Source organism: Melitaea cinxia, chromosome 20 (genome assembly GCF_905220565.1).
Source record: "Melitaea cinxia chromosome 20, ilMelCinx1.1, whole genome shotgun sequence".
Classification (NCBI taxonomy): Eukaryota; Metazoa; Arthropoda; class Insecta; order Lepidoptera; family Nymphalidae; genus Melitaea; species Melitaea cinxia.
In genome coordinates this window covers 3837801-3865645 of record NC_059413.1, presented here as the reverse complement: position 1 = coordinate 3865645, position 27845 = coordinate 3837801, and the positions used below count along the sequence as shown (strand labels likewise).

The 27845-nt window shown below is 32.6% G+C and overlaps 3 protein-coding genes across 3 annotated transcripts in view; 2 read left to right on the top strand and 1 right to left on the bottom strand.

Annotated features, from left to right (window-relative positions):
• Window positions 1-27845, top strand: part of LOC123663511 (small G protein signaling modulator 2-like) — a 77166-nt gene that overhangs the window by 34292 nt on the left and 15029 nt on the right. The window contains exons 4-10 of the mRNA XM_045598184.1: window positions 10061-10224; window positions 20027-20246; window positions 20770-20887; window positions 22960-23066; window positions 24644-24768; window positions 25604-25720; window positions 26783-26919. Coding sequence (XP_045454140.1) covers window positions 10061-10224; window positions 20027-20246; window positions 20770-20887; window positions 22960-23066; window positions 24644-24768; window positions 25604-25720; window positions 26783-26919 — 988 coding nt within the window. The remainder of the gene's footprint in view (window positions 1-10060; window positions 10225-20026; window positions 20247-20769; window positions 20888-22959; window positions 23067-24643; window positions 24769-25603; window positions 25721-26782; window positions 26920-27845) is intronic.
• On the top strand, window positions 2274-3499 carry LOC123663513. The gene is made up of 3 exons (XM_045598186.1): window positions 2274-2380; window positions 2629-2890; window positions 3241-3499. The coding sequence occupies exons 1-3, from the start codon at window positions 2276-2278 to the stop codon at window positions 3396-3398; spliced, it is 525 nt and encodes a 174-aa protein (XP_045454142.1). The 5' UTR covers window positions 2274-2275; the 3' UTR covers window positions 3399-3499.
• On the bottom strand, window positions 3988-6107 carry LOC123663512 (putative nuclease HARBI1). The gene is made up of 5 exons (XM_045598185.1): window positions 5828-6107; window positions 5474-5742; window positions 4855-5010; window positions 4340-4496; window positions 3988-4265 (listed from the first exon to the last, which is right to left on the bottom strand). The coding sequence occupies exons 1-5, from the start codon at window positions 6046-6048 to the stop codon at window positions 4013-4015; spliced, it is 1056 nt and encodes a 351-aa protein (XP_045454141.1). The 5' UTR covers window positions 6049-6107; the 3' UTR covers window positions 3988-4012.

The following is a 27845-nucleotide window of genomic DNA, read 5'->3' as shown; positions in this document are numbered from 1 at the left end:
CCTTGGTTGGTGTCTTGGTAATAACAAAAAAAAGCAAAATCAAGTATGGTTCAGTCGTTAGGAATTTATAAGCGTACATAATTTTCTATGATTCATTTTTATTTGTATAAATTGTTTTTTTAATTAATAACATTTTTTCAATTACTACCATTAGTTCGCACTATCTATATACACGTGTCTTGTTCAACTTTAAATCGTTACTAAAATTATTTTTAATCACCCACTCATAATCAAATATTTTTTAACTTTGTAGTGGATCACATTTACGAGTACACATTCTTTTTTCAAAAAATTTAATTAATTAAATTTAATTCGAGACGATCAACTCTCACATAGCTTTACACGTTCATTCAGAAGATTTTAGAATCGGCAACGCATTTGTAATGCTCTTGATGTTTCAGTTATCTGTAGGATATGGTAACTGTATCAATTACGTTTACTCTTGTTTGCCACAATTTCGGTATAAAGAAAGACTTCACACTTTTCCATTTTTTCTTTCTATTTATTAATTTATTGTATTATTTTAATGCAGACTTACATCAAAAGATGGTTAGCTTGTAAATGATTATACTAACTGGAATTGAAGTCAATCTTCGACTGAGACATTTTACGATAAGCACGAATTAAACAAGGCTTAGTAAAAATCTTTTTTTTTTGAGCCTAGAAGTCCTCAAATAACCCAATTACAACACAGACGTCCAATACGTAGCTGAGAAGCCTTTAAAAATCGTATGTTAGTAGAATAGTGACCGTACAATAGTACAATAATTATTGTACAAATTGCAAAAATGTTGTAAATTAAAGTTACTGGAAATAAGATTATTACGATCTCTTTCACTGGTTTTTGATAAAACTGACAAACTTAAACTATCAAAATTATATATTTTTTAAATATCATATCTAAAAACGACTGACCGTGTTAGATTTTATATTAGGCTCTAAGCGAAAATATACAATGAAACAGCAAAAATATAAATCCCGCTGGAACGGTCGATTTTTGGTATCATATTAAACATTGTTTAGAATTCCCTAATGTGTGGGTAACACAAAAATAAATGGTATCCAATTCATTTAAGCTTACTACATACATTATACATTTTTCACTATATAACTCTACTTTATCTACCAAATATTCGTAATCTATAAAAACAAAAGTATTAATTTATTAGTCGAGGCAAAGTATGTCCTAATTTCTTGTTTAAATTCCTACTGATAAAACCTGTTATTAATTTATGTGCCAGATAAACTTTTGAGAGTCTATGTAAAATTAATGTAATATTCATGACTACGTGACAATATTCATGTTTTTCGTAAATACGAAGCGATGATCTAGAAATTTAATGAAGAGGACAGGTTACTATATACAATATTAATGTGTGCGTGTGATGAGTTGTTGTAGGATTGTGGTAGAATACGTTAAATCAAAATGTAAAATGTAAGATATTTCTTGCATTAAGCAAAGTCAGCATTAAAATACAATACATAAAATTCGCTAGAACCTTTTAGCAAAATTATGGTTCGATTAACGGCCGATCCCAATAATCTACCTACAGTTAAACGTAGATAGCAATCCAAGATAGATAGTTAAACATAATCTATCTATTACCGTTGTTTCAATATCAATATAGACACAAGCTTATCTAAGATCAAAGAGAGATAGAAAATCTATCTTTGGTAAGGGCATCCCTCTGAAACGTTTCGTTCTTTCAATTTGAAATAAATAGTTTACGATCTTAAGATAAGTATTTCAAAAACGTTTTATGTATCTAATAGCTGCAGTAAGACTTTTTGGGTTAATAATGTTAATTATTATCAAAGCATATTTAAATAATTTATACAGAGAAAAATAATTTATGTTTATGTTTGTGTTTTACACTAGACAAAATGAAAATTTATTAAAAACGAAACGCGGCACAAAGTTCACATTTGAATTTCAAATTCGACATCAATTGATTTTAACTGCTAGTTTATATTATAATCGTGTTCATTGGAAATAATATGGCTCAACAGTTAATCGTAAGTATTACAAACGCATTTGTATTATATAACTAAAAGACGACATCATTTGATGTGATGCTTGCGTAAATTTCCCGGCAAAAACATGTAACTCACTACATAATTTCAGATGAAATCGAGATCCCTAGGAAAGGATGAAGTGATGTCCTTACTGGATCTGATTTCCAAGCACAATATAATTACTACTAAGGCGACCAACGCCACTAATAATAAATTAAAGGAAGAAGCTTGGAAATCCATCGCTCACGAGTTCAGTGCAATGACGGGAGAAATTAAGCGCCCTGAGCAGTTACGTCTCAAGTGGGAAAATTTAAAGAAAGCTGCCAGAAAACGTAATGCACTCATACGACAAAACAATATCAAGGTTTGCTACTTATTTCATGATCAAACTAGGTGGTATTAATGTCATTTTATCCAATAACTAACGGGGGCACTGCCGTTCTCCGTTTCTTCGAGTTGTAGTGTGCTGTGAATATATAGCATATGAATTAATAATAAGCAGCAATAGTAAATTGAGATTCTTAAAAGAATTGGTCTATCAAATGCAAAAATATTTTTTAAGTCTTCGCCAACAACTATTAGATTTCAATTAAATAAATCCTTTTTTTATAGACAGGTGGTGGAAAGACCTACATCCCTCCAGATGAGGCACTGGACCGAGTAGCATCCATGCTAGGTGCATCATGTACTGGGTTCACAGTGGAGTTCGGCGGTGATAGGGAGGAACTAGTTGAAATACAAAATGTGGAAATTTTAGACGTTCAGCCTGATGAGACAAACAAAGATGAGAATGAGGTGGTGGGTAGTTTAGAGGCAGTTGGTCATTTGAAGCATACTCCTAAAAAATTTGTTTTTAACACACCTAAAAGTGGCCGTAAGTAACTCAGTTAATTTATGTTAGTATAGAAAAAAAAAAATAGGAAAATACTAACAAAAATATATAATAATTTGATTTCATATTTGTTACATGTTCATATTCATCAAAGATTTTTTTTATGAAAATATTCCTCTGTTAGACATAAAGACAGACACTATCAGCAATAAACGCTAAAACAGAACTTATGCGAAAAATTGCCTTTTGTATTGCACCTAAGATTTATATAAACATGATTATACCCTAGTCTTTATTAGAACTTGCTTTATTGAAGTAAGGTTAATTAACTTATTATATTTTAATGCAGATAATACTTGTGACATATGGTAAAACTTTATTTTTTTTTTCAGAAAATAAAAAACGAAAGCTCTCTCAGGAACTTCAGAGAGCTCAATGTGATAAGGAGCAAGCAATGGCGGCTTATTTTCGAGCCAAGGCAAAAAAAGTGGAGCTTGAAACAATCAAATTACAATTAGAAATAGAACAATTAAAAAATAGTGTTAAGTGATAATTGATTTGATGATTATAATTGATTGATTGTGATGTTTATACGTATAGTGGCACTCCTTTTTTTTCAACTTTATATTAATAAATTATTGGGATCTAAAAGTTATTTTATTGAGTACTAGCGTCCCGCCCCGGCTTCGCACGGGTGCAATGCTGATACTAAATATACTACAGAATGCCTAAAGGCTCACTGCTCGTTCCTCATAGGTGATAGCGTGATATTATGTAGCCTATAATGTTGACCCGATTTCTTAATAATATTCTTGCCAAATTTGAAGTAAATCCATGCAGTACTTTTTGAGTTTATCCCGGACATACAAACACAAAAATTATGCTATATTTTTGGCTTCGGTATCGATTGTAGATCACGTCCCAAGTATTCTTTAAAAAAAATATTCAATGTACAGTTTTGACTTTCCTACCATTTTATTATATGTATAGATTAGCGGTCCGCTGGGGTTTTTTACTAACTACTAATTTGTAGGGAAAACATAACACTAAATTCCATGAACTTTGAATTGAACTCTTTTTGACTTTGGTATTCATGTTAAATCAAAAACATTGGAATGTTTAAAAATGAAATAAACTGATATAAACTACTTTTTATTCAAAAATTTAAACCGTAAAATAATTATTAATTAGTTCATGTCGTGCTAGATGATTCTGCTGACCATTGGGTCCTTCAGCACCGTCATCATAAACCGATTCAGGTGGCACCTCAACTTCAGGTTCAACATCACTGATGTTATGTATTCTACAAATGTTGTGTAGAACTGAAGTAGCAACAATGATAGCTTGGGTGGTGTGTAAAGACAATCGGATTTTCAAAGACAGTACTGGGAACCGTCTTTTCCAAACTCCAAAACATCTGAAAAATGTATAGGAGTTAATAATACAAGTATAATATAAGAGTTACCTGTTAGCAATAAAGATAAAAATTACCTCTCTATAGTATTTCTAGTCTTTATATGTGCTTCATTATATCGATGCTCTGGAGGAGATGTAGGATTGAGCAATGGTGTTAAAAGGTATGAAGTGCAAGGATATGCACTGTCCCCAATAAGCCACCTATTGCCAAACAACCCTTCTTCACACTGCACTGCAAATAGGAATCTATTATAAAGCTATATTCCATATTACATATTTATTTATTATTATTTATTTTATACTTTATTGTACACCACAAATATATTACAAACAAAGCATAAAGATAGTTACAGACAGTGAAGTACAATGGGCGGACTTATGGCTAATTAGCCATTTCTTCCAGACAACCCATACATAGAAAGGAAACTTATTATCTAAATTGGGTAGGTGGTGTAGATGTATAATAAACTTACATACAAATGTCTACATTCAAATACTTATAATAAAATAAAGAATTTATTATTATCATTAGCACTATCAAAAAAATACATAAATATACATATTTACTAAATAATTAAATAAAAACTTACTTTTTAACACCGAGTTGTTAAATACAGTAGCATCGTGAGAAGACCCGGGCCATCGAGCAACAACATTCATTAATAATAAGTCTGCATTGCATACTCCTTGAACATTAATAGAAAATATCCCTTTCCTATTTCTATATTCTTCTCCTGTATTTAAGTCTGAAAATATAGGTAAGTAGTAGGTATTTTACAGTTATTTGCAGAACCTATATATTTTTTAGTATTTTCATATTAGACACTTATGTATAAACCTGGCACAAAACAATAGAATATAATAATATTTTTATTTGCAAGAATATGGTGTACAATGGATTTTCATATTTAACAGTTTCAATAATTCTACTAATGTTAGTGTGCAAATAATATTGTGTGTTTAGTATAAACAATTAAAAGTATCTATTAGTTATAAGTTATTTAGATTACATTCTTTTTTACATGTTCAGTTTCAAACAGTTATAATGGAAAATAATAATTTCATTTTCAAAATAATAAATTAACATAAGAAATTAATAATAAAATAATCCACAATAATATTAGAACGAATGTAAGCATATAACATGCACATTTTCATTTATTATTAACTATTAATTTTTTTATATAAATATACCTATATAATACTAACCAGGTGACTGTATAGGGACATGTGTGCAGTCAATTGCACCCAGTATCCTTGGGAATCCTGCTATTTCATAGAAACCATTTTGTGTGTTTTCTAAGATCCTTACATATTGAGGATATAAACCAGCTATGGCTCGAGAGACATCTGACACAATCCTGCTAGCTGATGTTTTTGATACCCCAATGAAGTCGGCTACCGATACCAGCATTGTTCCCAATGCATAGAACCTCAGTGTCAGCAATAATTGGTGTAATGGCGATACGCCATTATTCCTAAAATGTAATATAAACGCAAGGTATTCGAGTTATAAATAATAATAAAATAACACGTGACTCCACGGCTTTCGTATGTACTTACCGGGAAGAATGTACTCTCAAATCTGGCATTATTTTTATTAATAACTCGTTTACCAACGTTTTATTTAATCTGAATCTGAATATAAATTCTTTTTCAGAAAGGAGACTCATATGATTAATGCGCGCATAATTTTGGTGGTCTTTTGAACCAACAATACTGTCTGAATCAAATACTCCAGCTTCAAACATTTCATTATCACTTTCATCACTGAACAGATCCATTATTAATTGATTAGATATTATAAATAGACAATGATTCCTTTGATTATCCTCCAAAATCGAGCGATATGTAAAACTCTAACAGCTAGTAATGTCAACGAATAACAGATAACTGCCAAAGCGATATTGAAACAATGGTATCTTTTTTTTGTATGAAACTACTTATCTACGGTAAGCAGTGAGCCCTCCGAAAGATAGATCAAATTTCTGGGTTGACATTTCTAACTATCTTTGTTTATTGAAACGCAAAAATGCGCTGACACATATCGGTGGTATGTATTTTAACTTTTAGTAAGGGATAGATAGGTTATTGGGATCGGCCGTAAGAAAATTTTATATCGAAAAGCGTCACCCTTCTATCTAAAGCTCAAGTTTTATACGATATTGATTTTCATTTTATAAGCAACGAGCGATTGAAATATTTATTGTACCTACAAAGCAAGCTCGCAATTTATCGTTAATCAATTTCCGTTAACTTTGTCAGCTGTTTTAATATTGTAATGGGTCGTATGCGGGCGTTCAGCTGGATTCGACGCAATCAAATAGACGATTGACAATTCATTAACAGCCCGCTTAATGACTGTCTGATAAATCTATCTGATGTATAACGGTGTCTAGTAGATAAAATAGCTTATGACATATTATTTTTATTTTTTATCATCAAACTCCATTTCATCTTTCCAGATGTTACTATTCACTATCAGTGAATCTAATATAAGTAGTTTGTTAACAAAATTTGAATCAAGAGTCATAGATATGTAGAGGAGTCGTGTAAATACATAGTTTACGGTCCGTGTAATTTATTGAGAAAATATCGTTCCCTATTTCGAGGTCGAGAGTTCGTTAGAATTATAATAACGATGACAATATATAATCAAAACATTTTGTAAGCATATTTGAATTTATAGGTAGAAAATAATAATCAAGGTTCCTCTTATTAGAAAACCTGAATGTAATAGAGATAATAACGGCACATATACAAAGGTCCATATATAATGAAATTATTGTTTTTTTTTTATTACAAAGTTGGCAAACAGTTATGCCACCTGTCCGCAAGCAACACTAGAAATATTAACACTACGTTGCCGACCCTATTCTCGATCCTCCCCAGGAGCTCTGGCTACCTTATTTGCCAGAGGAACAAAACACTATTTGGGAGGAGTGTTATTTGGTTGTGGTCTAATGTAAGGTTGAAAAGTACTTCCCCAGTCGGGACGCTCAAGAATTTGGTTATGATGCTGTTCCCTACCCTAATAAAAGCATAAGAAAAAGTGTAGTATTATATACATTTGCTAAACAGCGACAAAAAAAAGTTTTCATGGTTTTATAATTATCGACGTCTTGGAGAAGTTGGCCCGAAACTGGTTCAAGACATATGTTTGTCATTGTCTGAGTTTTTGCGCTTGTGAACTGAGTGTTTGTGCTCTTGTGTTTCCGTACCTTTGATACTTAGAATATACCCTACGGGGGTCAAATATTGAGCAATATACATCTATGTAAATATTAACTATGTGCATGGATCCAGTTAAATGTTTTAGTATTCTACGTTAAACTACGTTATATTGGTTTATGATATAAGTGGAAGAGTTTTAATATATTAAAATTTAGTATTACACTCTTTTAATATGTTCTGGGAATACACGAACAATTAACTAAGTTAAGCAAACAATTTCAAATATCATTATTTCCATGCAGACAACAACAAAGACGATTTACATTATGTATTCGTATATGGAAAATTTTCTCATCAATTTTCCTTGATGTGTATTAAGATGCTCGTGAAAACGAGATTATGAAAATGACAAGAAAATCATATAATAATATTTGGTTCCATTATAATAGTATTTAAAATATTTGTTTAGATAGGAAAAGTTGCAGTTGGGGCAGATTTCAGCTTGGTAGAGATATTTCTAATTGCACAGATATTTATTGCTGGTCGAAATATGTTCCTTTTTTTATACAGCTAGTTCGGCAAACAAGCGTACGGCCTGATGGTAAACGATTACCGTAGCCTATAAACTCCTGCAACACAAGAAGTATCGCAAGTGCGTTGCCGACCCTACCACTAAATCACCCTAGGAGCTCCGGTCCCTTTTCTTATCACAGAAACACAACACTGCTTGAAAGCAGTATTATATAGCTATGATCTTCTGTTAAGTCGAGGCACTTCCCCAATCTAGCTGCTCTAGATTTTGAGCAGGATATGTCCTTCTATGCCCCTACCCCAGTCGTAGGAAATATAGGTGGCGAATGCTAGCGCGACACCATCTCGCCCCACCCAGGCGGACGACTGCTCACACGTGGTGGTTTTTTAGTCAGTAGGAGTCTGACATAACCCTCTGGCGCCCCCGCGCTGGAGGGTATCCACGATGGATTTTCCCCACATAAAAAAAAGTCGTAGGAGATATGCCCTACCCCAGTTCTCCTACGAGTTTTCTCCCAGTACTCCGGGAAGTATCTGAATCCGTTAGTACTGGATGTTATCAGAGACACCAGATTGCACCCATTGCTCATGGTAGGCTTAATTATGTTTTAACTGTTCTCATATATGGGGCGGATGCCAGATGCCAGTATCAACATTATGTGTCATTATCATCGCTATAGATACGTCCTTACGATCATCATTCAGCCTGTAACTTCCCACTATTGGGCATATGCCTCTTTCTGTTCGTGTAGGAGAATTATTGAAGCTAAATTCACCACGCTGCTCTACTGCGGAATTGGACCTATTATTCAATATTTATTTATTTGTATAAAATCTGGCTTACTTGTCTGTGTGGTCGTTACACTTATTCGATGAATTTCAGTGTAGAAGTTTATATTGGCCATGGTAAAGGATACAAGTTTTTGTAAGTAAATACCTACTTTATTCAAGTGAAATAAACTTTGTACGGCGAACCCAACATTTATCAGGTTCGAAGTTTTAATTCCATGTTTCGGGCTTCCCTGGGAAACGAATGCCAGCGTTTTATAAAATCTTTCTTCAAATTAATATAGGTAATAGGATGTGTAATACCGGAAATAAGATCCTAGTGTTGCAAACTTTCATAAGCTTAAGATGACAACTTACTATTAGGCAGACCGTGTGCTTGGTTGTCACCTTAGTGGTATAATAATGCTTCGGGTCGCAAATCAGAAAATTTAGAGCGACATTTTTTCTGTAGTGTCTCAATGTGTATTTGGTTTAGTGTCTTATGTATTTGGTTTTTATTTTCTACTTAAAATTTCACTCAAATATTAACGCGTCGCTTTGCGATAATATATAAGCGAGCGATATCAACTTAGTTTATTGACCTTGATCGTGTTGATGTATGAGTCTTGTGAAACTTGTAAATAATTTAATAACACGACGGGGACCGAGGGCGTTTTTGATTTAATCAAGAACACAACAGCTGTTACATTTAATTACATTGAAATTAATTTGTAATCTTTATTAATAAATACGTTCAACGTATATACACCCGCTTGTGTGTATACGTTTCCTATACATGGTTCATGCTTTTGTTTTAGGTATCAAAAGATTTATATAGGTACATAGTTATATATAATAACGTTTAATAAAGCACGTACGTTAATTTACGTATATAATATTAATTGGTATATTGTAATATATGTATCGCCATATACCATATAACCAGACGTGGAAGTTGATTCCACAACCGTAGAATTAAAAGCTTTTTTTGTTATTGTTATATAGTATATAAACATTAACATCCATAAGTTAGGAAGCAGAAAAAGTGAAATTGGTAAATAACCGGCACAATGATATGAAGAATTCATATTCTCTTATATTTTTGTAGCAGTTCATCCTACCATCATATTATTCCACGTGTCGAAGTTAAGAATCTTAAATTAAAACTAAAACAATTACAAAGGTCAGATTAAAACCTATTGTAAAACTGTTTGTCATTATCAGCGATTAAAACCATGACCTTCAGAGCATTAGCAAATATTCATCATCATCAGCACAACAAAAATTCTTGTCCGTAGTATTAATTTAATTATTTTTTTCTAGAACTGTCCAGAAGCAGCTCTAATATCCGCTCGAGTTCTGAGCGCCGAGGGTGCACCAGCCACGCGGTCTGCTTCTGGTGTCGAGAGGCGACCGTCAGCTCCTCGACCACCACTTAACAAGCGGGGCTCCGGTTCCCTGTTGTCACAGTCACCGCCGCAGTCTAAGTAAGTGGATGCTAGTTTTCGTTTTTAGGTTTTCGTAGATTTAGGTGAAAAAATACGTGGATAATCCAATACGAAATGTTGACTTGATGGTGAACTGCGGATATATTTATTTAGTTAGGCATTTGAATAGGTATTGTAAAAGGAAGCACGAAATATTTGACATATGATCTGGAGCAGCTCGATTGGGTAAGTACCTCACCATAACGGAAGATCACAGCCAAATGTCTAATAATTCTCTTAAGAAGTGTTTTGTTTCTGTACCCTGTAATATAATATTAGGTAGGGTAAGGTTGACGCGCTTGTAATGCTCCTGATGTTACCGCTCACCAACAGGTGAACTGTATGATTATTTCCAACCCTAATGATATAAAAAAGTGTGTGTGTACCTACTTATGTACGCACGTAAGAAGTTACACTTCATTGGCTGGCTAACTTGGCGTTAAGAAAGAAAGCTGTTAGCAAACTTCTTCTTCGATGACCAGCTAACTTCAGGGTGTCGGTTTTTTGTGACGGTGTGCGCGCGCATCGTAAAAATTTACTCTCATAATTTTTCCCTAATGCGCCAAAATAATTTTTTAAGCCGATTTTTTTAATGTTCATTTTATTTGCATATACTATTGTCGAGTCGATAGGGTCGAAAAAAGTTAATGAATATTTACACAGGTATTTACATATAAAAACTTGGGAAAAACCAAGAAGATAAAAAGCAATTATGTAAAAGAGTTATAAATTCTATCCGCCATCACTCAGTTTTATTTACAACGAAGAAATTTCTTCTTCAGAAAACCTCAAAATAATAAATGGCAATTTACAATAGATCACGTTTCATTAAAAAAAATTGTCGTAGTAATTGAAACGGACGGAAAATAATTTTCTCGGGAAAATTTATTAGGGAAATTGAATAGTCTGCGAACGCTACGGCGATTAAATGAATACCTCCATCTCGCCAGCAGCACTGAGTTCTAACTATGAGTAATTACATAATTGTAATTCTATAAAGTACAAAATCTAACGATCTAAGATATAGAATTTTACTGAGATTTGAATTGAGCGAATTATCGCGAATCGATTACAATTGCCTTGCATCATTTTGCTTATCGATTTTATGTATATTTTTAAAAACACCTCACACTCTACAATGTTACATGTATCTTTTTCGCTTTACCGTTTGAGATACGAAATGTGATAATTTCAAAATTAGTTATTTCCATTTATCCACAATTCAACAAATTTATATAGATAAAACTGGTATCAATCCTCAGTAGAAACACCTGCAAAATATTCAATATGCTAGTATGAGCTTCTTTTAAATCTCATCATATTTTTTTTCCAATTTTTATGACGTTATTCCATTACGTAAGTACTAATACTTTTTTAAATTATGATTTAAAAGTACTTACATTAGATAGTTATAGGTAACAATTACTTGAGTAATTATTAATTGCTGCCTTTATTTGTTTTCGTCAACCGTCAATCTCAATACAAAAACTTTTAATGGCAATTCAAACATAGTTTTACCGTAAAGCACAAAATACAAGCTTCGCAGTTTAAAAACTTTGGCCGCGCTGCTCGGTATTAATTAAAAGTGTAACTGTGATATAACAGACGCTATTACATCATATGTTAGTCGTTATAAAATTTTAGGAATTATAATAAGGATAACTTTTAAGAATCTATCTGTCAAATTTGAGAAGAATCTTCTTTTTAATTGACAAAAAGCAAAGTTTAAAGTTTTTAAATTAATGTTGTAGTTATCATAAAAGGGTTTCAGTTCCATCTCCTTATGAATAAGACTGCGCCCTTTGCTAAGTAGTGAGACGTTAACAGTGTTACGAAGTATTGAGATTTAAATCTTATCCAATAGTTAAGGTGTAATATAATTGAAACTTAAAAAAAATTGTGTATGTACAATTCACACACAGCAGAATTGAAACTTCTGAAAAGTCGTAGGAAGGTCGCAAACATCTGCCATTTTTTCTATCAACGATGATCACGGTGTCGTGAAGAAGGTGTGCAGCCATGCAAAACGCTACGCTTACGCGTTTTGATCAGTAATGTATTCTGTTTCATTCTCTCTTATATATTTATGTATTTGTGTATTTGTCGTGATTTACTTTTCCTTTTATTGACTTTCAAATCAAACGATTCTAAAGAATTTCACTTCAGCAAGTATTCTGGTTCAAGGGTTAATATTAAAATAGGCTTCAGAGCACTTTTTAAATCGTCATTTAAGATTAAAATTTTGAAAGTAATTATTATTTTTAAAAATGAATCTATCACCGATTTGGATTGTAGATTCTGCTGAGAAGCATCGGCAAAAACTCCGCAGTTCTTGACGACGATTCATACTTTAATCGTACTAGTGGTCGCCCAGTGCTTGAAATTCGACCATAATTTAAACACAGACTTTAACAATTATCAAAAAGTATATAATTATGCATGTGTGTGTCAAATACATGATAGTGTGTATGTTTTTTTATTGATTTAATGTTTTATGCATAATTAAAAAAATATATTAGCATTCTGCGCTCCTTCTCTATATAAACTATAAGTGTGCGAAATTCCATACTCCTCCGTCCGCACAATATTCGTAAAAAGTGGTACAAATTTTTTGCTTCACGTATTAATATATATCCGTATAAGAATAAAAATCTTTCATCTACATTAAGATCATCATATATATAAATATTACATAATACTTTTTAAAAAACCTTAAAACTTTAAGCCTTAGGTATACAAACTTTATATTCTCATCTAAAGTTGGAAACAAAAGTACCAATAAATCTAATGATTAAAATATTAAAAGATTACAACTTTTCAATTGTAAGCTCAGAAGAGAAATAAAACAATAAATCTAAAATTGAAACAGCTACTACTTAACTTGTTAAAGTAGACAACATTTAATTTTCAAGTATCAAGTATAAATATAAAATATAAAATCAAATATAAAATATAAAACAAATTTAACATAGTAAAAATATGGCTATTTATTCTGTTTGTTTGATTTTTGAGCACGGTTCAGTGGTTTGGGGATATAAATATAATATTTGTTTTAAGAAAATACGAAAAATATGTTTGTGACACATCTGGATTTAACCATCGTTTAAATTATTTAAGTGTAAAAACGTAAAGTAAGGTGAGGATCCTAAATCTTTTAGTGTAATATCCCACTACTGGGCATAGGCCTCTTTCCCTGTGTAGGAGAAGAATCATAGCTTAATCCACCAATTAACTTACCTAAGTAGTTTAAAAAAGCAATAACATTATTTTTTATTTATTATCAAATTAATTAAAAAAATGATACGAATTAGATTTAAAAATAAAGGCTGTTGACTTTAAACGTCTTTGTTTCAAGTGTCATCAGATTTGAATTAGACCATATTGAAAGAGTAGTTTTATGGCTGAAACATCTCGCTTTTAAGTTTGATTACAAATTTTTGAAGTTGGGAAAGTTTAATTTAATAAAGGTGATTATTTGTTGATACATCAATTGACACAGTAGCATCAGATCAGCAGTCGGCATTGCGGTAATATATTTAACTCCGGTAATCTGAATACTCACGTAGATCTTAGGTATGGGGGGGGGGCCCCCCGGGTTACCTACCAATACGAAACAATTCTATATAGATATATTGCCAAATATTTTCTGTAGTTAAATTATACTTATCGATCGACTTCTCTTCTCTTTGATATACCTAATATATTTATTATGTAATGAATTTTTATTTTTATTTATTTGCTACAGGAAACAGAATTGGAATGTAATTTAATGTATTCTATTTATTATTTTTGTATTGCGGATTTGTTACAAAATAAAAATTACGGACATTGAATTTATGTGAAAAACTGAATTTCAGATTGCGGCTACTCACGCGTGCATTATACGATTTTGGTTGTTCCATTTTCTGCCGTTAATATATAGCCTATATCATTCAGTGATGACGTAGCATTCATTCCACTCATTAACGTAGTTTTAGAGCTTATCCATTACAGACAAAATTCAAAAATAAAAATCTTTCTTTCAATCGAATGTAATCGAGTTTACCACCCACACCTGACATTTACTTTTTATCGAATTGAAAGTAATTATCCAAATTGATATGAAAAAAATTATATATATATATATATATATATATATATATATATATATATATGTATTAATTTGTTGCGTGGTTACGGCAGTAAGAAAATAGCCACCCCCTCTCGTGGGTGTCGTAAGCACCAACCCGCCTGCCCAGCGTGGTGACTATGGGCAACACACATGAGTTCACGCCATTTTGGCGCGATCTATTGGAGGCCTATGTCCAGCAGTGGAATGCGATTGGCTGAAGTGATGATGATGTGATGATATATCAAAGAGAGTTTATTATTAAAAAACGATTCGTTTTGTTTACGACCCGTTTAAAAACAATGGTAATAAAAAATATGGTAACTACCTACTTCTTTGATATATTCCGCGATTGCTGTATGTACGGCCAGCGAGTGTTTGTTCGCCAACATTTGCGGTAAACGCGATACAAATTGTTTGATCTCTTGAACTGATTTCTCATTGTGCCTTTCGTCCAGTTGAGTCTTGATAATGCGAGCGATATATATATATATATATATATATATATATATATATATATATATATCAATTTGTCGGAAAGGCAAACTTAGCCAATAACGAGCGTCGGAAAGTGTTCTGAAACTCCGTAACATTTTAATTACAATAGACCACATTCACGCACATACATTGCCGCACTGTGTTCACACGTTAATCAAATTTGTTCGTCGTTCGCTAACTAAAATGTGATTCTTTGTAATACACTTAAGCCTCAGGGTATACGGTTTATACTTAATTAAATTCCATCTTAAGTAAATTTCAAATGGATTATATGGAATTTGTTTGTGTTTTCGACAAGATATCACGAGTCTTACAATTTGGCCTTGTGTATGCTACCATGAAAATAATAAATATATTTATTCTTATCGCTAATGCTTTTTAGTTGCGACTGTAAATGTTTGAGCTACGATGTTTCTTTAGTTCTGTAATCTGTATGAAGCATAGATTAAGGATTTAATATATGAGGATGAACAAATATTTTTTTAACTACAAGGGCGGCAAATATGCCTACAGCCCACCAGATGATAAGCAGTTACGCGCAACCAAAATCAAGACTATCAAAAGCGCATTACGGCTCCCATTAGGGGTCCCTCTGTACCTCCATCCCTGCATATCAGAAAATGTAATATTTTAGTCTTTAAGATTTTGTTAGAGATCATAACTTTATTCATACAAAATTTCTATTGCGAACAACTATCAATGTGGTACGTCTTCCTATAATATTTACGTTCATATTTGAAAAAGCGCATTAGCTTATTATTAGATAAATAGTTTTGTCTACACTGAGTAGGTATAACTGGTATCGTTATCCAGGGTCAATAACCAGTTTAAATTGCTTTAATAATAGTAATAGTCTGTCTGCCTGTTTGTTCCGGCTAATCTATTAAGCGGCTGGACCGATTTTGATGGAACTTTCACTGGCCGACTGGTTTAATAAGGAGTAACTTAGGCTATTTTTATTTTAGAAATTTATTTATTTTATAACTCTGCGAACTGAACAAATACTTTTTTGTTGAAATCCACGCGGACGGAGTCGCAGGCACAGCTAGTAATAAATAAATTACACTATAATCACTGTGGCCAATTTTGAATTATGATATGGAAAAGCAGATTGGTAAGAGTAAAGTGGTCGTTCCAGTAAACGTTAAAGATATTGAGAGATTTAGATACAAAAACCAAAAAGATATACCATCAGTCGGTAGCATTGATGACAATTGAGAAGTTTCATGCGGTCAGATAAACAGCGTCTTTAAGTCCTTATTTGTACCTACAAAAAAAAATCTCTTCTAAGTATCGTAAGTTATTCAACGATTGGGCGACTTCGAGAATCTATAAAACCTGGCAGAAACTAATAAAAAAAGATAATAACGAATAACAAAAGGGAATAACGAATGAAGAATAAGTCCAAAGAGTCTTAGGGACTTATTTTTTAACAAGAAATGTATCAAACGAGTATTATCTTACACTTGAATTCTTGTTAAAAGAAAAAATTTGCGAGAAGTTGCACGTTTAAAATTGTTTGATGTAAATGAATTTAGAATATGATTACAAACGAACTCGAGTTTGATATTATTATAAAATTCCTCGATGATATCATTGGCGTAGTTGTTAATTCAAGGCCATACCTTGAGAAAATTTAAAAATCAATCAGGCATAAATGACCTATTTAGTCGTATCTTTCGACCCTTTGTTAATAAAGTTTTTAAATATTATATTAAATATTATATAGAGCACGTTCAGCCGTACGTAGCCGTTCCCGGTTGTTATCATGTACACCTGATAGCGATTGTTACTCATGGTAGACAATATATCCGCCAACCTGCAGCTCGGTGGATTAAGCTCTGATCCTTCTCTCACATGCGGAAAGAGGTCTATGCCCAGCAGTGGGATATTACAGGTGATGCGATATAAAATAAATCAATAGACCATTTTACGTCACCTAAAATCGTAGTGTCAATCCATCAACATCAATTCCTCTAAGTGGGTAAAAAAGGGTGTCAGTTTCAAAATTCGACTGGAGTTAATATTTAAAAATTGAAATGTCCTGTTAAAGGAATCAAATGGTTATTAATTAAAACAATATATCTTTTAAATCAAAGAATATAAAATTTTCGTGTCACAATGTTAGTTAAAATACTCCTCCGAAGCGACTGGACCGCTTTTTATAAAATTTTGTGTACATATCGGGTAGGTCTGGAAATCGGCAAACATCTATTTTTCATACCCCTAAGTTATAAGTTAAGGGGCTTAATAACAATATTATAACTTAATAAAAGTGGAAAGGCGGTCTTATCACGATTATAATAATGATCTCATACAAACAACCTCCAAAAAGAGAGAGAATGCTGATAAAATAAACAAAACAAAATTTAAAAAATTAATTATTTAAACTACATATTATATACAGTACTTGTAAATAAAGTAAATTAAATTCATAAAGCTCACCATACATATAAAAAGATATACAAAAATAAATAATTATAATTATAAAAACTAATACAGTCATAATTATAACATAAATAATTACTTAAAAATTTTAATCGACTGCGCTTGACGTATATCTCGTAAAAGGGCATTCACTGCATTACTGCATGAATTGTTTTATAATGTCGTGGATATAGTTATCTATAATTAATGAAAATACCCTGAAATTTCCCAATCAATTTATTAAGAAGTGGTCTCTGCCTACCCCTACGGGAAAGAGGCGTGATTATATGTATGTATGTATGTAATTTATTTTTATTTTTAGCGAGTTATTCGCTAACGCCGAAGTTACAAAAAAAGTCCTCTACTGTTGAGGTGATTGCGACCTTCACCATGGCTGTAAACAAAGAAATAAAAAAGATTATTAATTTGTAAGGTATTGCCTATACAAAGACCCGCGATTGTGAAAAATAATTGAAATTTAACAAAATGTTGCCACTTTGAAAGTAAATGTCGAATTTTGCTCAATAATGAGATGAATTTTGGCCCTAAATTACATTTTTCATACAGTCGAAAAACTGGAGGGTAATTGTACAGAGAAATACACATAAAATAAGGAAAAAATATCGCTATCATAAAAAAGAACATATAACTGCAAGTTCCTGGTTAAGACGGTCAATAGCTACAGTTTAAATTTAGCTAACCATATTCAATTTCTAACACACAGATCTTTAAATTTGATATGTATGGCCTGTGGATAGTCATGGGCTGCCTTTTCAAGGCTTTAAGAGCGACTCACATAATTGGAAGTAATATCTGTCATATCAAGGTGGTACACTCTAAACTATATAATAGCACTAGAAGTTGTTATGTCTTTCTTCTTTTCAGGTATTTCACAACGCTCATCTTATCACTTATTTTTTATTTACTCCAAAACTCCAAAAATTATAGGTGACTATTTTACATGTCCAACTGCATTGGAATAGCGTGGTGGATTAAGCTCTGATTCTTCTCCTACACGGGGAGAGAGGCTTATGCCCAGCAGTGGGATGTTACAGACTGAAGCGATTTTACATGTTAAAAGCAATTGATTAATGTATTAAACATACTTAAAATACAGTAAAAAATTAACAATGCTAGTTTACATTTTAAAAATAAATGTTTTTTGTTACCAAGTCCTTACAGAAACAATTTTTACGTACCTACTGTAATGATGTCCTTCACGATAATGTATTATATAATATTGTAATTGCTAGTTACGATCTTACACACGTGTCATAAAGTGCATTTGCTTTTCTATTCCTCTTTACTGTCAGTTTATGATCAGCCGTAAATGTAAACAATGATGAGGATTACGTTTCATTAAATTCCTTATTTGCTTGATCATGAAAATACAATAACGCCAGTTGTTTTACGAAGTTATCCGAGTATGCAAATAATAGAGGAACATATTATAACTATTTATTTATTAAAAATGTAAAAGATCCTAAAAATATTAACATTTAACAGTGTGACGAAAATCATAGTTGACTTATCCGCAGACCGACTTTCGACATCGTTCGCTCACAATATCAAAATAAGATAATGGTACTCAAGACTGTACTATAGACGAGGTACTATAGAAGAAAAGAAATTTTTAAAAAGGGGTATCAAAGTACTTATCTCTTAAGTCTTTTACTCTATATCAACAAAGTAACTTAACCACAACAATGGATTTGATACTATATTTTGTAATAAACCTTTTACCTTCCCCGACATGAGCTCTTTGCGGCTTTAGTTGTATGAAGTCACTAAATTATATAGAAAACTTTTATATTTTTTGAAGTATATAGGGTTGAATGATAATCTATACAAATAAATAAAATTGGGGTGTCTGTTTGTAATATTAAAATAATCGCTTTTTACTAAATTCATATGTATGTTTACAAGGTCAACCCAATAGACCAACATAACATTTTATATGATTTTGTCTGTCTCTCTGTTTGTTCCGGCTAATCTCTGAAACTTCTGGACCGATTTTGACGGGACTTTCACTGGCAGATAGCTGATGTATTAAGGAGTAACTTAGACTACTTTTATTTTAGAAATTCATTTATTTTGTAACTGCAAACTGAACAATAGCTATTTTGTTAAATTCCACGCGGATGAAGTCGCGGGCACAGCTAATACAGTATATAAATCTAACAAATTATCTGTTTATAAATATGTACATTTTTTAACCTTTTGCCTAGGAATAATTGACGTAGTTGTTGAATATATTAAAAAAAAATCAAAATTATCAACGTTCGATTTTTATTTATATGCCTACTAGTTGGTCTGACAGATATTTTTCGGTCTTGCGAACCAGCGAACACGTAAAGTTGAACTAATCGTTAGATTATTCAGAAATTTTTACATATTTCTTAAGTTTTCATTTTGTAAGAAACTTAGAAAAGTTTAAAAATCAGCTAGAATTGATTCAGCCTTGCACGAGTTTAGCACTTACCAACACATAAAACAATACACGATCGTCTATTTCTAAAGTAGACAGCAAATGGCTGTTTTGTGAGGATTGTTATATTGTACAATCTTTTATTTTATTTGTATTAGTCATTTAATACAATAGTAGAGAAGGTCAATAAATCTTCCTTAAAAATAAATTGGCGTCAAAAAAAACATATACTTATGCAAAGTTAAAACAATTTTCTAAATCCTTTGATTTCAAGATGAACACATAACACTGTTTTTAAATGTAAATTATATGTCAATATATGATTTTTATTTTTGTCTTAGATACCTGTGGATACGAATAGCTCTTTTTGAGCGTCAATTAGCGAAAATAATCGAGCATCTAGTGAACAACGCAAGTAAATACTACGAAAGGGATGCTCTGGTAGCGGACCCTGACTACGGCAGTATCTTAAGTTCTTTGCTGGTTGGACCTTGCGCCTTAGAATACTCTAAAGCAAAAGCACCGGCGTGCTTTTGGACTGACCCCCCTGCGGATGAGCTGGTATGTAATTTCATTTGGCCTTCTTCCCAATTTACTAACACGAATTAAGATGAACGCATTAATAAAAACTAATGGTCGCCCAGAGGTCCAAATTCGATCATAATTTAAAAGTTTAAATTAAAGAAAACAAAAAAATAATAAAAATAACGAACCTTTTTTTAAATTTTACAATTAAACTACAGACTTTGACAATCAACAAAAAGTATAATATGCGTATGTAAGGCGAATACATGGTAGTGTGTGTAATGTTTTTTTTATTGATATAATATATTTTTAGGCATATTTTTTAAAAAAATATTAGCATTTTGCACTCCTCTACATAAACTATAAGTGTACGAAATTTCATACTCCTCCGTTCGCGCAATTTTCGTAAAAAGAGGTACAAAGTTTTTGCTTCATGTATTAATATATAGAATATTAACATACTATATTAATAGGTATTGGTCATAAGCAAGCACAAAAGACGCGAATGAGCTATCAATAATTAATTACATTTAATTTTCATATTTGTATATTTATAAAGGTTCAGAGACACAGAATGTCCGCCGGTACAACAACGCCACCGTCAGTACGTAGGCCTATCCTCAACTTTAAGAGAAGTCTCAATGCGTCTTCAGACGATGGCAGCGCTGTCAGCACAGGTTAGACTTTTTACCATATTTTTAACCCTACCCAATATATAACAAATTTCTTCACAACACACACACAATTGTACTGTGTGGCTACGGTACTAAAGAATATAGCCACCCCCTCTCTTCCCGTGGGTGTCGTAAGAGGCGACTAAGGGATAACACAGTTCCGCTATCACCTTGGAACTTGAAAAGCCGACCGATGGCGGGATATCCATCCAACTGCTGGCTTTGAAATATACAGGCCGAAGACGGGCAGCAGCGTCTTCGGTGCGACAAAGTCAGCCCTGCGGTCACCAACCCGCCTGCCCAGCGTGGTGACTATGGGCAGAACACATGGATTCACGTTATTTTTGGCGTAAACTTGTGGAGGCCTATGTCCAGTAGTGGACTGTAAAGGCTGTAATGATTCTTCACAACTTTTTACTCTATATTTATAACTGGAAAAGAAGAATTGATCTTATAACACACACTCGGCCGTCGGTTCCTACAGTAAGTTATTGCTTGTTTTATAGGTAGCCGGCTGATATAGCTACATATTTTTATTGATAAATATACATAGACATAATACATTTATTACACTCCGACTCAAGCAGGAATTGAATCCACGACTGCGCATATCTAACCGTTACTTACAATTATTAATTTGGGAAAGTGTCACAAACATTGGAACGATTTTAATTTTTCAAAGAAAAAAATTATTCAGGCTACATGATACCTTCAACAAATGCACTTTCAGTGTTATTGCATGATAGTTTTTCTCAGGATTGCTTGAAATTACAGGATTGAATGAAATTTGATTGAAATTTGGATTTTTATTTTTAGTACTTTCAACAAATAATAAAGCGTCGTCTCTATTGATTTTGACCTTAATTTGTGGAATAACATGAAGTACACTTTATATCTAAAACTATACTACACATTGTTCCCACATTAGTCATTTAATAGTTTTAAAGCCTTTTTTTTTGTAAAGTTGGATCGAAGTATAGCTTATATTTTTAACCGACTTCCAAAAAAGGAGGAGGTTCTCAATTCGACTGTATTTTTTTTTTTTATGTATGTTACATCAGAACTTTTGACCGTGTGGACCGATTTCGACAAATTTTATTTTAATCGAAAGGTGGCGTGTGCCAATTGGTCCCATTTAAATTTATTTGAGATCTAACAACTACTTTTCGAGTTATATCTAATAATGCGTTTTTACTTGACGCTTTTTTCGTCGACCTACGTTGTATTATACCGCATAACTTTCTACTGGATGTACTGATTTTGATAATTCTTTTTTTGTTGGAAAGGAGATATCCTAAATTTAGTACCATGATAAGGAAACCAGGATCTGATGATGGGATCCTAGAGAAATCGAGGGAAACTCTTGAAAATCCGCAATAACTTTTTACTGGGTGTACCGATTTTGATAATTCTTTTTTTGTTGGAAAGAAGATATCCCTAGTTTAGTACCATGATAAGGAAACCAGGATCTGATGATGGGATCCCAGAGAAATCAACGGAACTTCTTAAAAATCCGCAATAACTTTTTACTGGGTATACCGATTTTGATAATTTTTAATTTAATCGATAGCTAATGTTTGTCATGTGGTCACATATAAATTTTATTGAGATCTGATAACTACTTTTTGAGTAATCTTTGATAACGCGTAGTTACTTGACTATTTTTGCGTCGATCCACGTTGTATTACTCGTCGATGTAATTGAAGTCGGTTTTTTTTTCGTTTGCGAGCAAACACAATTATAAAATATTATTTACTTTATAATCAAACATATGTCTATCAAAAAGTGACGCACTGTTCTTAGCGCCACCACTTATAGTTTGTTTTCTTTTACTGCGGCACGAAACGCGATGCGCATTGTTGTGTGTGCTGAGCTCTTAATTATTACGAATCTTCTTTTTTGTATTATTCGCTCTATCAACTAATTTGCTAATAGTCGTGGTTTTTTCAAAGAAAATTATTTACAAACTTTTTGCTTTTTAACAAATTCCCTCTACTATATTTATTTAAAAGAACTCCTTGTTAAAGAGTGTTTTAACTTAGTCAGTTCTTAATTACTAAGTTATAATTATTCAGGAACCGCAAACGCGACTGCTTCGAGCGCAAAGGATTATGTCGAAAGTTTACACCAGAATTCAAGAGCGACGCTTCTATACGGCAAAAATAATGTTCGTGTTCAGCCGGTGAGTCTCATCATAGCTTATTTTTTTTAAGTGAAAACTTTTTTTTTGCCGCACCGCACACACATTTTTTCGTAGGTAGTAAGTTAGGTTGATCCGTCACGCTCTGAGGTGAAAGGCACGATCGGGTGAACTCGGGATCGCCGAGCGTACCCGAGCGAGAAAGTTGCAGACGCTGCTGAACGGGGAAAGGTTCGATCGTAGAATTGGTGACTTATTGCGTTATTGCTTGATTGCGATTGCCAATTAAGTTTTCACTTATACCGTGGGGTCTTAAGTATACACTTTTTCAAGTTTTTTTTTCTATCTTGAACATACACATACGGTCATCTGTTCATAAGATAAGCAACTTAATGTTGGTGTTAAAGGTAATAGCCAAATGTTTTAGATATTTCTTTGCGATAATAATACATTAATAACGAAACATACCACCCATCCACGCACCCCACCCCCCCGGAACAAAAAACATTGTCACTGTATACTGCGCCTTCGGGCTAATAGAAGAGCCTGTTTTATCTAGACAATGGAGCTTCTATCGAGTTTGCTTTACTTAATGTACTTCACAATCCATTAGTCTAATGTTGTTATTCTAAGTTAAAATATATTTAACTAGATCTTTAATTTATCTCATTACCCAACTGTAACTAATTACTTTTAGCAATTTCATAATTTAATTTTACCAGAGAGATTTTTAGACACGGTCAATTAATTTTATTAAAAAATAAAATATTTTAGTCCTACAAGGAGGGTTTAATTATTAGGTTAGTATTTCAATATTTTTAAAAACGTAATTAGAAACCTAAATAGTTATTATATAAAAAATGTATTAATACGTAAAATATACCAAAATCTTTAGAAGTTTTTAAGCTTTCGTGATCGCTAATACTAATTGATACGTAAAACGAAGGATGGTAAACAAATTTTAAATATTCCATTTCACATCTGAATATAATTGTTATTATTATTTTTTTAAAGTTTTAATAATTAATAATAAAATAAAAGATATATGGCCCATGTAATGAAAAGAAATATGAGGAATGAAATCGCGGAAAAAAACTGACGTTGTCGTATGGTGACGCTGACGCTTGGTGGGTTTAGTGACGTTTTACATCGCTTATTTTTTTAATTGATTAAGATTTGATAAATTCAATACACATTTTCATTTTTCACGGCAATCGTTTTTAGGAAGTAAACTCAAGTCACGATAAACACGCTTATTTATACAATTACACAGACCCACAAAAATAAACGAGTGCGCTTTAGACCATCCGACAGAAGTAAAACTTCTGCACAATAGGCCTGTACTGTGTCTTAGATTTACGAAACGTAACTGGCTATGAGAGAAAGAGAGAAAGAAAATGTGTGCTCGCACCTACCTCTCTTGCTCCGTTCGCCTCGTCCGATTACAATTTTCGGAACGATTTCATCACGTATTCACGAAATTTTACTTCAAAACAGTTCTGTACCTTTGACCAGATCCATCTATGGTTATTCATTAGGGTATTTCGATCGATGTGGGCCAGTTTTGTTATCAAACTATTAAGCATTAAAATATTAAATTAAAAACTGATAAATTGCAGAAGGATGTCGAAGAACCAATGCCTGGTTATTTAAGCTTACATCAGTCGGCCGCCGGGCTTGTTATAAAATGGACACCGAACCAGCTCATGAACGGTTACGCGGAGAGCGAAGGAATCGATAAAAGGTATATTATTTAAGCTCATTTATGCATTTTCTTTGACTTAATGCTTCATAGCTAAATTAAGTAATTCTTTTTTTTAATGTGATTTTTTGCTTTGTAGTTTTGTATTTATACATATTGTGTGTATGTTACTCCCATTGTAAAATATCCTTTTATTTATTTATTTATTTTATTCTTAATGTACACCGAAATACAGACACATATAAAGAAAGATACAATACAAGATGTACAAAGGCGATCTTATCGCTAAATAGCATTTCTTCCAGATAACCTTTGGGTACTGGACACGATACAGTAGCAGCGGTTAGAAGTGTGCACAAATTAAGGAGGAAAAATCGATAATAAATAGATAAATACGATATGATAGACTTAGATAATTATAAAGAAAAAAAAAATATAAATAAGTAAATATTTTAGTGTATACTATATAATATACATATACACACACATATACATACATACACATATAAAAATTATCACAGGATGGAAAATTAATATTTCAGTCGTCATTTACTTTCATTACATTTAAGTACCAGAAATCGGATAATTTGTGTAATTTTGTTATTAATTTTAATTACGTATTCGAGCGATGTTTTAGAAAAAATAACATTTTATAAGTATATTTTGTTACGAAATTTTATTTCGTTTATCAATTTGTCACTAATGAGTTTATAAACTCTAACAAATATAATGACTTTACACGAAAATATTTAGCAACTTTTAATGATACATACGAAGCTGTACGATCGTTAAATATTAAAAATGTATTCGGGCGTAACATATACACGTGTATTTGATTTTTGTTTGAGTTTGTTAGTTTTTTGTTGCTTGTGTGTAGTCAGTTACGTTGGCACTTAGTGCATGTGTCGGCGTGTCCGCACGAGTGTGTTCTGTGCAGCGCCGCGCCTTGCACCGTGTTTAGGCAGAGATGTGCCGGCTCGCTTTGTATCAATTGGTATGTTCATTTCATACTTGTAGTTATATTAACAACTAGCTGACCCGGCGAACTTCGTATCGCCTAACACAAACTTTATCGTATTAATATAAAGTTCAAATTGACTTTTAAGTATTATCACAAATCTTTTGTATGGGAGTATAGAAAAGTGTTGTTTTTAGACTTTTTCAGGAAATTTTTCTCTCCGTAAGAACCATCCTCGTACTTCAAGGAATATTTTAAAAAAAGAATTAGCGAAATCGGTCCAACCGTTCTCGAGTTTTGCGCTTAGCAACACATTCAGCGACTCATTTTTATATTATAGAAGATATAAAATTCTCGTGTCATGGTGTTAAACATTGAACTCCTCCGAAACGGCTCGACCGATTTTAATAAAATGTTGTGGGCATATCGGGTAGGTCTGAGAATCGGCCAACATCTATTTTTCATACCCCTAAGTATAAGAGGGATTAAGCGGGTTAATAACATATATGGCAAAGAAACGTTTGCGGGGTCAGCTAGTATTATATATATCAGGAGATAATTTTTTTTAAAATAGCCAGTTTTCATTTTTTCCAGATTAATTTATTCAGTTTTTTTTAATTTTTTTTATTGAGTGACACAATATCCAAGGGCTCCTTATGATCCATGCCCTTTTTTATATTAAAAAAAATTGTGTCTTATCCGCGCACGTTTTATGATAGTGACACTTCAGGCCAGCAGTTTTCGAGGATTAATATCGGTTTGATTAATTTCAAACCAAACCTAACATATTGTGAATTACCGAAAAAAATAATAATAAGTTTGTTAACAGTTACAACTACATACCAATAAAATATAAAAAATACATAAAATAATTTAAAATTTTAAAAAGCCTATAAGCCTATAACCTATATAGGCTATAAGATAATAAATAATATTATAAGTGAATTTATTTTAAAATTAAATCGAAGGTCGTATTGTGGAAATGTGGAATTGACCCATTTCGAAAATTACCTCTTGGTATAGTTTTGATAAAATGATATCATTATTGATATGGCTTTCGATTGGCTTTCTTTGACATTGATGTGTGTATTATTTCAGCGTGTACTGGGCGATGTCACTCCAGGTTTGCGTATGGGAGGTGGTGTACGTTCACGTCCATCGATCTAAGGCGAGCGATGCTCTCATTTTGGTGGGGCAGGATGGGGTTCAACGACCTCCCATACATTTTCCTAAAGGTTTGTTTCATGTAACGTAATAAATAAAAATAATTTACCGAAATGTATGTTGGCGCATCTTCGAATTACTGCGCCAAATCAGTTCTTAATTTTTAATGTTATTGTCAGGTCAAGATTTATAAGAAAAAGAAAAATATAAAATTACAATCTGATCTTGACAAATCGCATATAAATACAAAATAGTCTCGATGTTAAATGTAATATAACCTAATTAGGTAAAAATAAAGTCATATAACCTTCATTTGACATTCAAAGGGTTTCCCAAAAGTTCCATAAAATCTCGTGTCCACGTCATAATCGTTCGAGGTTATAAAAGTCGGGTTTTTGTAATTACATTTCCTTAAACTCGAATTATTAAATCTATTATAAAAAATATAGAACTGAATTTTTTTTTTAAATTTCTTTAATAGGCTCAATTTTTTTATTAAGGTGTACGGTGTAGACCGACCGAGAAACTCAATAAGCGCAGCTGATATATGTAGATGTTATTTTATGCTTCAGCCTGTAATATCCCACTACTGGGCAAAGGCCTCTTTCCCCATGTAGGAGAAGGATCAGAGCTTAATCCACCACGCTGCTCCAATGCGGGCTGGCGGATATATTCCCTACTATGAGTAACGATTGCTATCAGGTGTACATAATAACAACCGGGACCGACGGCTTAACGTGCTCTCCGAGGCACGGTGGGGAGACCCACAAGGACTGCACAAACACCCAGACCACGGTAAACACCTGTATGGCCAATACAAATGTTTGTCATGTGCGGGGATCGAACCCGCAACCGCCAGCGCAACGGATACAATCCATGGCTGTAACCGTTTCGCCAACGCGGCGACAAGATGTAATTGTTAGGCTATTAATTTTAGTTATTTAATATTCAATGAATTAAATTGTAAAAAATATCGTTAACGATAAATTATTCGCAT